Consider the following 11572-nt stretch of genomic DNA (forward strand, 5'->3'; position numbering starts at 1 on the left):
GACGTCCAATGGTGTCCGTGCGCTCGACAGAAACCCTGCATTGTTCCTCTTCCTCGCTGACCATGAGGCAAAGGCAGATAGAGATATTTGCCAACAAAGAAAGTAACAGTCTGATGCCTTTTATCTGTCTTTGAGAACAAACACAGAGAGAAAAACACGTCCTCAACAGACTTTCATTGAAGGTGTCTAATATCACTACTCAAGAAAACCAGATTGCTTAATAATGTTTGACTGGTTAGGACTGGAGCATACGCCTGTCAAATGCATAATTTGTTTAAGGTGTGTTTAAATACTGCTTATCTCACCGCGCCTACTAGACTCACAGTCTCAGTTGTCATGGCTCCAGCAGGATGTCAACTCAGGGATAAACAGAGGATTCAGGGGCACTGACAGAAATGAGCAAAAGTAAAGTGCAGAATTATACACGAAGCAGCGAACACATTTCAGAAGTTAATTGTTTTGTTCCACTGCTTGAATGTCTTGGGTTGACGTCCCTCTGCCATGGGGCTGTGAGGGAACCTGAGAATGTCAAGTGGCCTGACATTTATCTGCCGTCATTGTTCTCTCTTTCCCCAAGAGTTTCACATTCAGGTAAAGAGTGGCTGTGCTCACAGGATGCACAGCTGCCACATGGCGGGCTATTTATAGTCAGATGACGCAGATGTCTCACATCGGCACCTGGCAGGACCCTCAGCTGGAGACGCCTCTGCCCAGCTGCCCAACAACCGCGGATGCTGTTGCCGGGGAAACAGGATTATGTTGCCATCACAGGATTTGAAGTGATCTTCCGTGGAGACCAAATCCACAGGACGCCCACGACTCGACCTCTTGGAGGCTTGCAACGCATTGTCATCCTCCAGCTGTGTGTTGTGGACAACAGTGGAACCAAGTGTATGAACCAAATACACACAAGCATATTTTTTGATAAGACATGATGTGTTGATGTGTTGATTGATGTGTTTTATTGCAGCATCACTAAAAACCAGTACAGGTCAATCATGAAACGAACTTTACTCTCTTGTAAACATTTTACAGGTGCACTAACATGCTGTGTGGACAGGTATGAGTGGTTAAGGATTTTATACAAGGTGACGTATTTGGGTCATTTTAAAAAGAGGAAATTACTGAAGTTTTCACCTGAATTGTTCACAGGCAAATTACATACTGGCTGAAACTCCTTCCCACCACTGAGAGAGTAATGTCTGCTATTGTGAGTAATGTCTGCCATTGTGTGAGATCCTTCATTAGGGGATATGTAGTGCAGTGAAACACATAATAGACTGTGTGCAGGATAGGGTGACATATAAAGACAGTGACAATGTGGCCACAGCTCACTTCTGTAAGAAATGATGCAGAGAATTCAGAGCGGTCAAATAAAATGGAAGAGACTGAATGCATATGACAGCATTTACTGAAGCCTAACCTAACATGTGTACATTATTTTATTCAGGCCTTCTCTCACTATGATATTGTTTACATCTCAGATAGACCATTAGATACAGTATTAAGCAGAAAAATGCTGTCAAATGTCTGCACGAAAATAAATAAAAAGAAAACGCTCTGTGCCACAGATAAGGAGGCAGGATGGAAACAAGGGGCATGAGGTATCTGAGATCGTAAATGGAAAGCTAAAAGGGCATTACAGGTTATCAGAGCCTTTTCATAAGCCCCTGTGCAATCATAAGCAAATTAAATGAATGATTGTAGCCTTTAATTTTCCATCGGCCGAATAAACAAACAACTCCAAGGTATGGCCCTCCACTTTAAACACAGCCATACCAAAAATGATAAGGGCCTATGAAAATGTGTGATTAGCAAGCAACATTTTACAGGTTTAATAGCCTGCTATCATAGTTTAAATACTCAGCGGGTGACAAGCAGCGTCTGGATTTCAGCAGAATAGATGATGGATTTCCAAAATGTTTTATGGACTCAATGTTTTTTATGTATCCAATGCTGTACAAGGCCGCACACGAGTTCTTTCAAATTATTAATGAAACAGCTGCCAAATCTCATGCATTTGTATAATCTTCTTTAATTCACGTTATGTTTGTCAGGAATAATACACAAGGACAGCAATCCAAATGTTTTGTTTTTTTTAACCATATAATAATAATAATACACCATAGATAGGTGTCATTTCTGATTACAAAAATTAAAATAAACAGCTTGTAAATTTTTCAGGAACTAAAATAGAAGTAACAGCCCATTGACTGTATGAGTGTTCAGTTTCTACAGTCTATGTAAAAACCCAAACTGCAGTGACAACACCCAGGCTAGTTATGCTAGCTGGTGAAATAGCCTTAGCTTAAGATAACTCATCCACTTTTACCTGCTTCCTGTAGCTGAAAAAATCAATTTCATGCCCTTAATAATTAATTGTTTTATGCCATATAATGAAGGCATAATGGATAAAAAAGTAACCCCCTTACCCTAACACCAGATAAACTAGTCCCGCTAAAGGCTAACTAGCCTAGCTTAGCAGGCTAGCAGTAGACATGATTTCATCTAGTTAAGTTACATTTAAACCACATGTTTGTGTCTATTTTCTTAAAGATTAAGTCAGTGAAGTAGTTTATCCGTTTAAATGGACATAAACGCTGTAGAAGAGTGTATTTTGTTTGTAGATGGTATGCGCTTTAGATTGTTCACCATCTAAATGTCTTTTTAAAACCAAATCTATGACACAATGATTAATAAAACGCATAAAGTTTAGGTTTAGCATTTTATATGTGTTAAACAGATTGACAAAGATCCATCAAGCTTCAAACCATTTTTCCTCAACTTTACTGTTTCACAGTTTCTGACGATATATAAGAGGAAGAGAAGGTGGAAAAGTAAGTCGTCACAACAAATAAGACTGAAAATAAGGCAGAAAAGCAGAAAAACATACTTCTGCTACACAGAATTATGCACATGTTGACTTTTTTCTATTATTTGCCTCTTTTTTGTGGTGAATTATTGGTAATTGTTTCTGTCCAGGTCTCTATTAAAGAAGAAGGTAGATGGCCTACAGCTGGTGGGGAGCTGCAACCAGTGACTGGAAAATGACCAGAAAAGTGAGTTGTATTGGTCGTATTGTGCTGGAAGCTTCATCAAGCCCTTTCTCCTCTCTCTGGAGCGCCTGTGGTCTTCTCAGGGCTTCTATAAGTCTGTGAAGCAGGGCGTTGCTGGAAAAACATCCTGAATGCTTTGCAAACATTCCCAGGACAAATAAAGGAATACATCATACCAGGAAAAGTAAAAGTTGTGTTTGCACAGCTGATCTCTGTTATCAGCCTTCTTTACTCTCAATCTGACCACAAATCACCAACTGTTAAATTAACGAGAGCTCATTTCTAATGTCGAGGCGATGCAGATCATGAAGCCTGCAGATCACAGGGCTTGTTTGAGGGAAAACCCTGTCAGGTAGGCAGGCAGGCAGGCAGGCAGGCAGGGTGCACCATGAGCAGAGCCGAGCAGGGGGAGGAGGCTGTCAGATGCGTCGCACGAAGGGTGTTCCCTGCAGACTGGGCGTCCATAATCAATGACCAAACACAGCAGCCAATCACAGGGCTCATGCTAATTAGGAGGCTTTAAACCCCCTGATGAATCGGTGCTCTGCAGACTGATCAGATTGTAGCTGCTCTCAGCGGAGGAAGCAGCCGATCCCTCTTTCAGCCCACTAACTTTCTCTACTTTTCACTTCACCACACATCACCGCCGGGACCCGCTGTCTGCTGACATCCACGGGAATATCTCACTCGCGTTGAAGAGAGAAGATCAGCCGGGAGGAGGCACTGATTCATTTTCTAATTTTTTTTTTTTTTTTTGAAAGTTAACATCGCCATGTCTTGCGGTGATGCGTCGGACCAGAGTCGGCGGTTCTCTGTGTTGTCTTGGGATCAGGTGCAGCGCTTGGACTCGATCCTGGGAGAAGCTGTTCCCATCCACGGCCGGGGAAACTTCCCCACTCTGTCCGTGCAACCACGCCAGATCGTGCAGGTACTAACCCGCACGTACACTGCATTTACACACTCTCTTTATATATTAGTTACAGTTTTTTAAGTTTGAAAAGGGGGATCTTTTATTTCCAGAGTTGGTTAGAAGTATGTGTAGTACAGCTGATCACACTGCAGGTTGGTAGGGAGTGAATACAGTGAAACTCATGGATCAAATGGTCACTTTTACATGTTCTCTGACTGTGGTAACACTTTGGGAACTAAATGCTAAACTTAAACTGTAGGTATTTGTCTTGCACTACCTTGTAAAAGTCCTCAAAGAGCCCAGGTGATCCCCCATTTCCAATTTGACCAAACCAGGATATATAACTTGTAGAGGTTCCTAGGATCCTTCCTCGCTCAGCTGTATTTCCTTGTCACATTACATCATAATTCTGTTTGGTCTGTTTCCTCTTTTTGGGACATTGCTTCCCAGGACGGCTATGTATTCCTTCAAAAGTACATACATTTTCTATAGTGGGGAATAATCTGCTCTCCCATCTCCTTTGGTTTGACTTGAAATTTTATGAAACAGACACATGCCAAAGTCCGTCCACATTTCCAGCCTCTAATGCACTGTTGCTGGATCATGTTGCACTTCTCCTGCGGTGCAATGTAAACGCCGTGACAGAATTTAAAAAATGAACATGTAGCAGATTCCTAATGTCAAAGTCAGGTAATCTAACGCATAATCCCCCCCCTTTTCCCATTTGGTTTCCACACTGAGATATTCAAGATGAGCTCAACAAGCCCAGAGCTTCATGCTTGGGGTTGTGAAAGGATGAATGCTCCATTGAGCGTTCAGGAGGCTTAAATGCCGGTTTGAGCACCAAATGTGGGCACTCCTGGATTTATGGAAACCCCATATAATTTTATTTAGACATCTGCCACGCAGATACATTTAGCAGTTGGCAGAACATTGATCTAGAATGATGCAATTCAGCCTAAACGTCTATTTAAGAGGTTCTCATGATGTAAATGTGCCTCCTCTGTTATGCATCCCTACTCAGAGTGTGAACCTTTGTCCTGTAGCATCATTAAGCTCCAGAGTCCAAGGAGTTACACATCTGTGACTGTAGATCTGAGATAACAAAAACCCACTGTTTTTCTAACTGCTTCACAACTCAGACCTGTGGCTCTCCTCACACCCCCACCCTCCCCACTTACCTGTTACTTGATTTCTTTTTTTTTTTCCTTAAGAAGTGAGACAGACGTGATCAGACAGGAGCCGTGTCTCTGGCAGGATTTGTACAGCCAGCTGTGGCACACCTGTGCTTCCAGAGACTTATCCACTCACCTGTATTCAAGCATGTGTGACTGACTACCTGCAGTCATAGCGCACAGGCAGGAAAGGTGTTAAGTCTGGGCCTGACCCTGAATTTGGCTCTGACTGCACTGACATATCGGGACGACCACAGAAGCACACTAAAACTGCAATGTTATTGCCTCTGATTGGAATTTGAACCCAATCAGCGCCACTTTATGGCTGAATAATTACAATGCGGTTGCTGCCAAATTATGCTATTTTGATTTTGTTCCTCCGTCGCTCCTGTGTGACTTGCCTTCAAATGTTTGTTTGTCTGTAGCCTGACCCAGTATGTATAAATAGAGCCAGCTTGTTATCTGATCACCATGGGAGAGAGAGTTAACAGACACTAATCTGACAGGTCAGTGCCAGAAGGGAGATTTAGGATTGTGTTGTGTGTAACAACCAATTTGTGCCGCAGGTTTTACTGTTGGAATTGTATGCAAATTATTATTTTCTTTCAGTGGGGATGTTTGCAGAGTCCAAGTGAAGCTTGCGTTTCAGCCGTTTATTTGTTTTTGTTACAGGCTGCTACATGTAGCAGCATTACCAACAAGTCTGCCTGCTGTATATACACTGAATTATTACTGCAAACCTCTCAGACAGCTTGCCAGATATAACAGGGAAGCTGCAGCTAGTTGTTTATGTGTCATATCATTCAGATCTAAGTTTCCACTGAGCGCTTTGATCTCTTCCAAATGTGTTCAACTGCAAGTTTTTATGGCACAAGGGGAATGCCATTTCCCATCAGGCAACAAGACCAAATCTGTGTGATGCCATATTTCAAACCTCAGTCATGCTCCCCCTTTGAGCCTTCGAGCAGTGCTGCTCTCATACTCTGTCCAGCTGTAGATCGTCCTCTCCCAGTGTGGCCGCACAGAGGCGAGACCTCTTCATTTAAACATCCTACAGGTCACTGGGACAGAAGAAGGGAAAGGCTGCCGACCCTTAATGATCTGAGGTTGTGGCGTCCTGCACACTGGTGCTCAGTGTTTGCAGTTCAGGATTATAAATCTTATCGCCGTGTCTGTGATAAAATAAGACAATCTGACCCAGAGAAGGATGGACCAGGAACACAGACTCTGGTCTTTGTTTGGACTTTTTAGGTTTCATTCAGACTGAGGCTGATGGTTACGAAATGAACTTTTGTGAGCAGCGGTATTGATCTTGCCTTCACAAAGTATTGATTTCCATTAGGCCCATGTGGCGCTTATTTGAACTTATTTCAAGAGTTAAACTCGAGTCCTTTCCTCAAATCTGCAACTACAAGGGCATTATTTATATGTCTGACCCTCGCTTTCCTACAAGAGAGCCTGTATAAATTCATGTACATCATCACTAACATGCTGTTTCTCTGTCTCGTCCCTGTCCAGGTGGTACGGGCTAGGCTGGAGGAGAGGGGTGTGCGCGTTAAGGACGTGAGGCTGAATGGATCGGCGGCCAGCCATGTGCTCCATCAGGACACTGGACTGGGCTACAAGGACCTGGACCTGATCTTTGGTGTGTCGCTGAAAGACGATCAGGCCTTCCGTCTGGTGAAGGATGTCGTGCTGGACTGCCTGTTTGACTTCTTGCCAGCCGGGGTCTCCAAGGAGCGCATCACGGCACTGACCCTCAAGGAGGCGTATGTACAGAAACTGGTGAAAGTCTGTAATGACACGGACCGCTGGAGCCTCATCTCACTGTCCAACAACACGGGCAAGAATGTGGAGCTAAAATTTGTGGACTCTTTACGGCGGCAGTTTGAATTCAGCGTGGACTCCTTCCAGATTTGCCTTGACTCTCTGCTCTTATTTGACCGCTGCTCAGAGACGCCCATGTCCGAGAGCTTTCATCCCACTGTGATCGGGGAGAGTGTGTATGGGGACTTCAAGGAGGCCATTGACCACCTGTGTCAGAGGACCATAGCTACACGCAGCCCGGAAGAAATCAGAGGGGGCGGCTTATTGAAGTACTGCCACCTGCTGGTGCGCGGGTTCAGACCATCCTCAGAGGCGGACATGAAGCAGATGCAGCGCTACATGTGCTCACGCTTCTTCATTGACTTCTCTGACATAGGAGAGCAGCAGAGGAAACTGGAGGCCTACCTGCAAAACCACTTCGCTGGGATGGAGCACAAACGGTACGAGTGCCTGATGACTCTGCACCAAGTGGTGAACGAGAGCACCGTGTGTCTGATGGGCCACGAGCGACGCCAGACGCTCAGCCTCATCTCCATGCTGGCGCTGAAGGTGCTGGCCGAGCAGAACGCCATCCCCACTGTAACGAATGTCACGTGTTATTACCAGCCAGCTCCGTACGTGCAGGACATCAACTTCAGTAATTACTATATTGCACATGTGCAGCCGCCGCCGGTTTCACCGTGCAGTAATTCATATCAGACGTGGCTGCCTTGTAGCTGAAGTGACTGAGATGGGCAGAGGTGGACGTGTCTCCATCGTGCTTCATTTTTCAAAGGAAGTGGACTGAAAATTAAAAAAAAAAAAAAAAAGAGACTCTTGTTTGCCAAATGTGACTTGACTTAAACAATCCTGTACTGCTGTACATCTGATTGAGCCGACACATAAGTTTTTCTCAACTGTTTTGTCTTGCAAAACATCTATAAGATTGCTGGTCATTTCTGAGATGTAGCGATAATATCTTGTTTAAGTATTACAAAAAAAAAGTCTTTATGAAGCTTTATATATGTCAAAAATACATTTTTGAGGAAACCAACATTGAAGCTGGTGTTATTTTCGAACTCTGGCTTTATTTTTTTTTAAATTACATACTGGACCAAAGATGTATTTGTTGTTCAAAAAGGGAATGTTGTTATGATTCCAAGTGCCTAAAATGAACCATGAAATGTTCTAAAAACATCTGTAAAGTGAGAACTGTGCATTTAGTGTTTTCTAGATTACTCCGTCTCTCTTTTCAGGAACAGAAGCATTCATTTTTGTGAGATTAAAAAAAAAAAAAGGAAAAACAACTACTACTTCTTGTATCGTGGTTATTTTATTTCAACCTTGACCTATAATGATTGAGGTTTTAATCTTCGGCTCGAAGGGCTGCAGTTAGTTTTAACTGGTGATTGTCTGAAGCTGCTTCACCATTCACACAGGCAAGTTGTATACTCTGACACAAGCATCACAAACGGCAGGTTTTCACTGAACCTGGGAGAAGCTTTGACTCCGACTTTATCTTGCTCTGGATGCGTGGGATGGATGGGAGGTTGTTTGTCCTTTTACTTGATAAGCTGATGACAACAAGGTGGCTCATTTCCAGTAACCAGGCCCATTGAAATGCATATACTGTCGGCTGGAGTGAGTTGCATTTGTTGAACTGAAGCTGAGGATCCATTACAATCTGAGGACATGAACCATAAGGAGGCTTTTCAACAGCACAATGGCTTCTCTCTCCTCAGTGATACTAAAGCTTTTTAACAAAGGCTGGCCTGTTCTCCCACCCATGTTACCACTGGAAACCCAGCCCCGTTTGCTTGACTGATACCATAGCCATGTAATTTTGTCTGAGTCAAAATCAAAAATCTTTACAGGCATAGCTTGAACGACAAAGTTCAAGTTCAAAGTGAAAAGACGGAACTGGTGAAAACAACAAAGCTTATATTAATTATTAGCAGACATTAGTCCTTCGCAAACACGTCACGTATGGGTCAATATTTACAGAACAACACATAGTTTATTTTGCCATATGTGAGTCACACCCAGCCATTTCTTCTCCACAATGAACTGTAACTGGATTTCAAGCGTTAGAAATGTGGCGTTATTGAATACTATAGACACGACTTCATCTTTGCATTAATCTAGTAACTACAGCATTATTGATAGTGGTCACAGTGCTGGTTTACTGGGAAGAGTCAGTGTACAATATAGAGACATGGAGGCCAGTTAATATTATTGATATGAAATTCCTTCACTCTGTGTCATGTTCGCTTGCTCATAAGGCCAGATGAACCTGTAACAGGAACCCAGAGCAGAGATTTGCTGTTGAGCCCCTACTGACACCCCATCAACTGCCCACTGTACAATGTGTATGTACCCTGTAGCCTCCAACTTGCCATTAAGTCCAGTACAACCAGTAGTCCTAAGGTGGAATGATACATTTTCGTATGTTAGTTTGTGGTAATGTGATCAAACTCAAACTTTATTGAGAATATGCATGTGTGAGTACAATATAAATAAAGCAGAAACAAAAGATAAGATGAGGGTTCAACATTTGTAAATGACACGGGACCCTCTTCAGTTGATGGTGGGTCGTGTTCACTGTATCCTAGCAGTGTTACAACTAAAGGGGTGCTCCACCAATTTTACATACAAAAACTAGTTTGCTTGCCATGGGGAGTACTACTCAGCCTGTGAAAACAGTTGTGTAACATCCTCTGTGACTCTGAAGGAGCTTTCTAAAGCCTAAGAAATTAATACTGAACACTGACAAAAAGCCTGTGTTACAAAATGAGGACAGGTGTTTGAAAGACACTGGACTTTCCCAGGCAGGGAGCGTCCAACAATTGACACTATCATTTGAATGATTTGTAGGATTCAGTGGTTTTGGATCTTGATCTAGAGTATTCCAGCATCAGTTTTCACAATGATTTTCCCCAACTTGAAAATGCAACAGTAAATGAGTACAGTACCCCTTTAATCAAATTATCACAACCAAGTCTTACAAGTTGAAGCGACTTTTCCCATCAAGAGGAACTGTTCAAGTTGAGCCATTGGAGTCATCCTCTATATTTGTAACTCTTTGAGTATAATGGATAGTTGGTAGTTGATCAGTGCCAATATGAAAGAAACCTTTACTTATAAGTTACATTATACCACATACATGTTCAGGGGCATGACCTCCACACACCTAAATGACAGTATGCTTCCTAATGGGCTTTTCCTTTCTCTGCTTGATTATTATCTATTACCTGGTTTTTATTGTCTTTTCATGATCCCGAAATATGATTGTCCTTTCTTCCACTTTAGAAAATAACAACATGTTGCCTCAACTAAGAATAAAAATGTTTGTGAACACTCAGATGTTATGAGCTGAAGGGTTATTTTGGATGCAATGCAGCAGTAAACATACTGGAAATGATTTATTGAGTGTCCGAGGCCTAGTGACAAAATACTGAATCTAACATCCTGATAATCTGTCAGGAAAGCTGGCTCTGCTCGTTTTGGCACAAAGTGCCGTGCTGTCGGTAAGTTTTTCTTTTCATGCTGTGTGTGTTTTTCAAGCAGCCGTGTGTGTTTAGCAGACCTTCCCAGGGTGTGGGCTCCTAGCTGCAACTCTACTTATTAGACTAAAAAAGTAGAAATAAGGAGATGTTACACTTCATACCTAATTTAACAGAGAAAGAACGCAGTTGATTAAAACGATTCTCATCAACTATCATGTCTAGATGACAGAGGTAGAAATTTTATCGGAGGGATAATAGTGTAAGATTTCTGAGACATTTAATTAGGGCTTTAATTTGGAAAGTGTGTGTGTGGGCTGGGGCTCTGTGAACACATCTGTGTGAAAGGACAGTGATGATAGGACAGAGATGCAGTAATGACAGAGATTTCACGATTTCTTGCCACAACACAAATCAAACTCACCCTGGCCTGGTATTTGTGCTATTACCTCTCCTGTAAAGGGTTTATTCACCCAAGGGAGCAATTATAATGTCCCACTTACCCATTATCCAAGGAGAGATTCTCACCCTGTGCCTCTGTTTGGTGCACACTCTCTCTGCGTGTTGTCTCTCCCTGATGCAAGATAAACTTCGATCCAGATCACACCGATCTGAGTCAGGAAATGGAGATGTTTTAAATTAAGTTGTACTTGGGGAGCACATGACTCTGTGGATGTGACATCATCCTGAGGGTGCAAAGGGAAAACACATGTTTTATTTGAACTGCATGATTGGAGCAGTGCAGCTTCAGCTGGGGGAGATGTGTGGGTTGCCGTCTGTGTGTCTTGCTGTGTTGCCGGGGTGCAGCAGTGAGAAATGTCCACAAGTTCATCACAAGTTCTTCATGAGAGGAAAGACTCCAAATAACTGTGGCATAGCTATCTCCTAGTGTATTATAAAGAGGAAACCCTCACTTTTATAATAAGCCACAAAGCCTGCAGTTATAAATAACAGCGCTATAAGTCATAAGCTGTTGCCAGGTGAAAACCTTGTATCTCCAAATAATTTATTGGGGTTTGAAAGGGTTCTGATCAGAAGAGGTTGGATACATTTCTTATCTCACATTAATGCTTTTTTTTTTTTTTTTATCTTATCTGAACATAGGGATCGTGAAAATATACC

The 11572-nt window shown here is 42.6% G+C and overlaps 1 protein-coding gene across 1 annotated transcript; it reads left to right on the forward strand.

Moving 5' to 3' along the window:
• Window positions 1-3621: 3621 nt before the first annotated feature.
• On the forward strand, window positions 3622-8244 carry tent5ba (terminal nucleotidyltransferase 5ba). Its single transcript, XM_070835770.1, has 2 exons — window positions 3622-3984; window positions 6660-8244. The coding sequence occupies exons 1-2, from the start codon at window positions 3829-3831 to the stop codon at window positions 7686-7688; spliced, it is 1185 nt and encodes a 394-aa protein (XP_070691871.1). The 5' UTR covers window positions 3622-3828; the 3' UTR covers window positions 7689-8244.
• The last annotated feature ends 3328 nt before the right edge of the window (window positions 8245-11572 follow it).

Source organism: Pempheris klunzingeri, chromosome 8, assembly GCF_042242105.1.
Source record: "Pempheris klunzingeri isolate RE-2024b chromosome 8, fPemKlu1.hap1, whole genome shotgun sequence".
NCBI classification, from domain to species: domain Eukaryota; kingdom Metazoa; phylum Chordata; class Actinopteri; order Acropomatiformes; family Pempheridae; genus Pempheris; species Pempheris klunzingeri.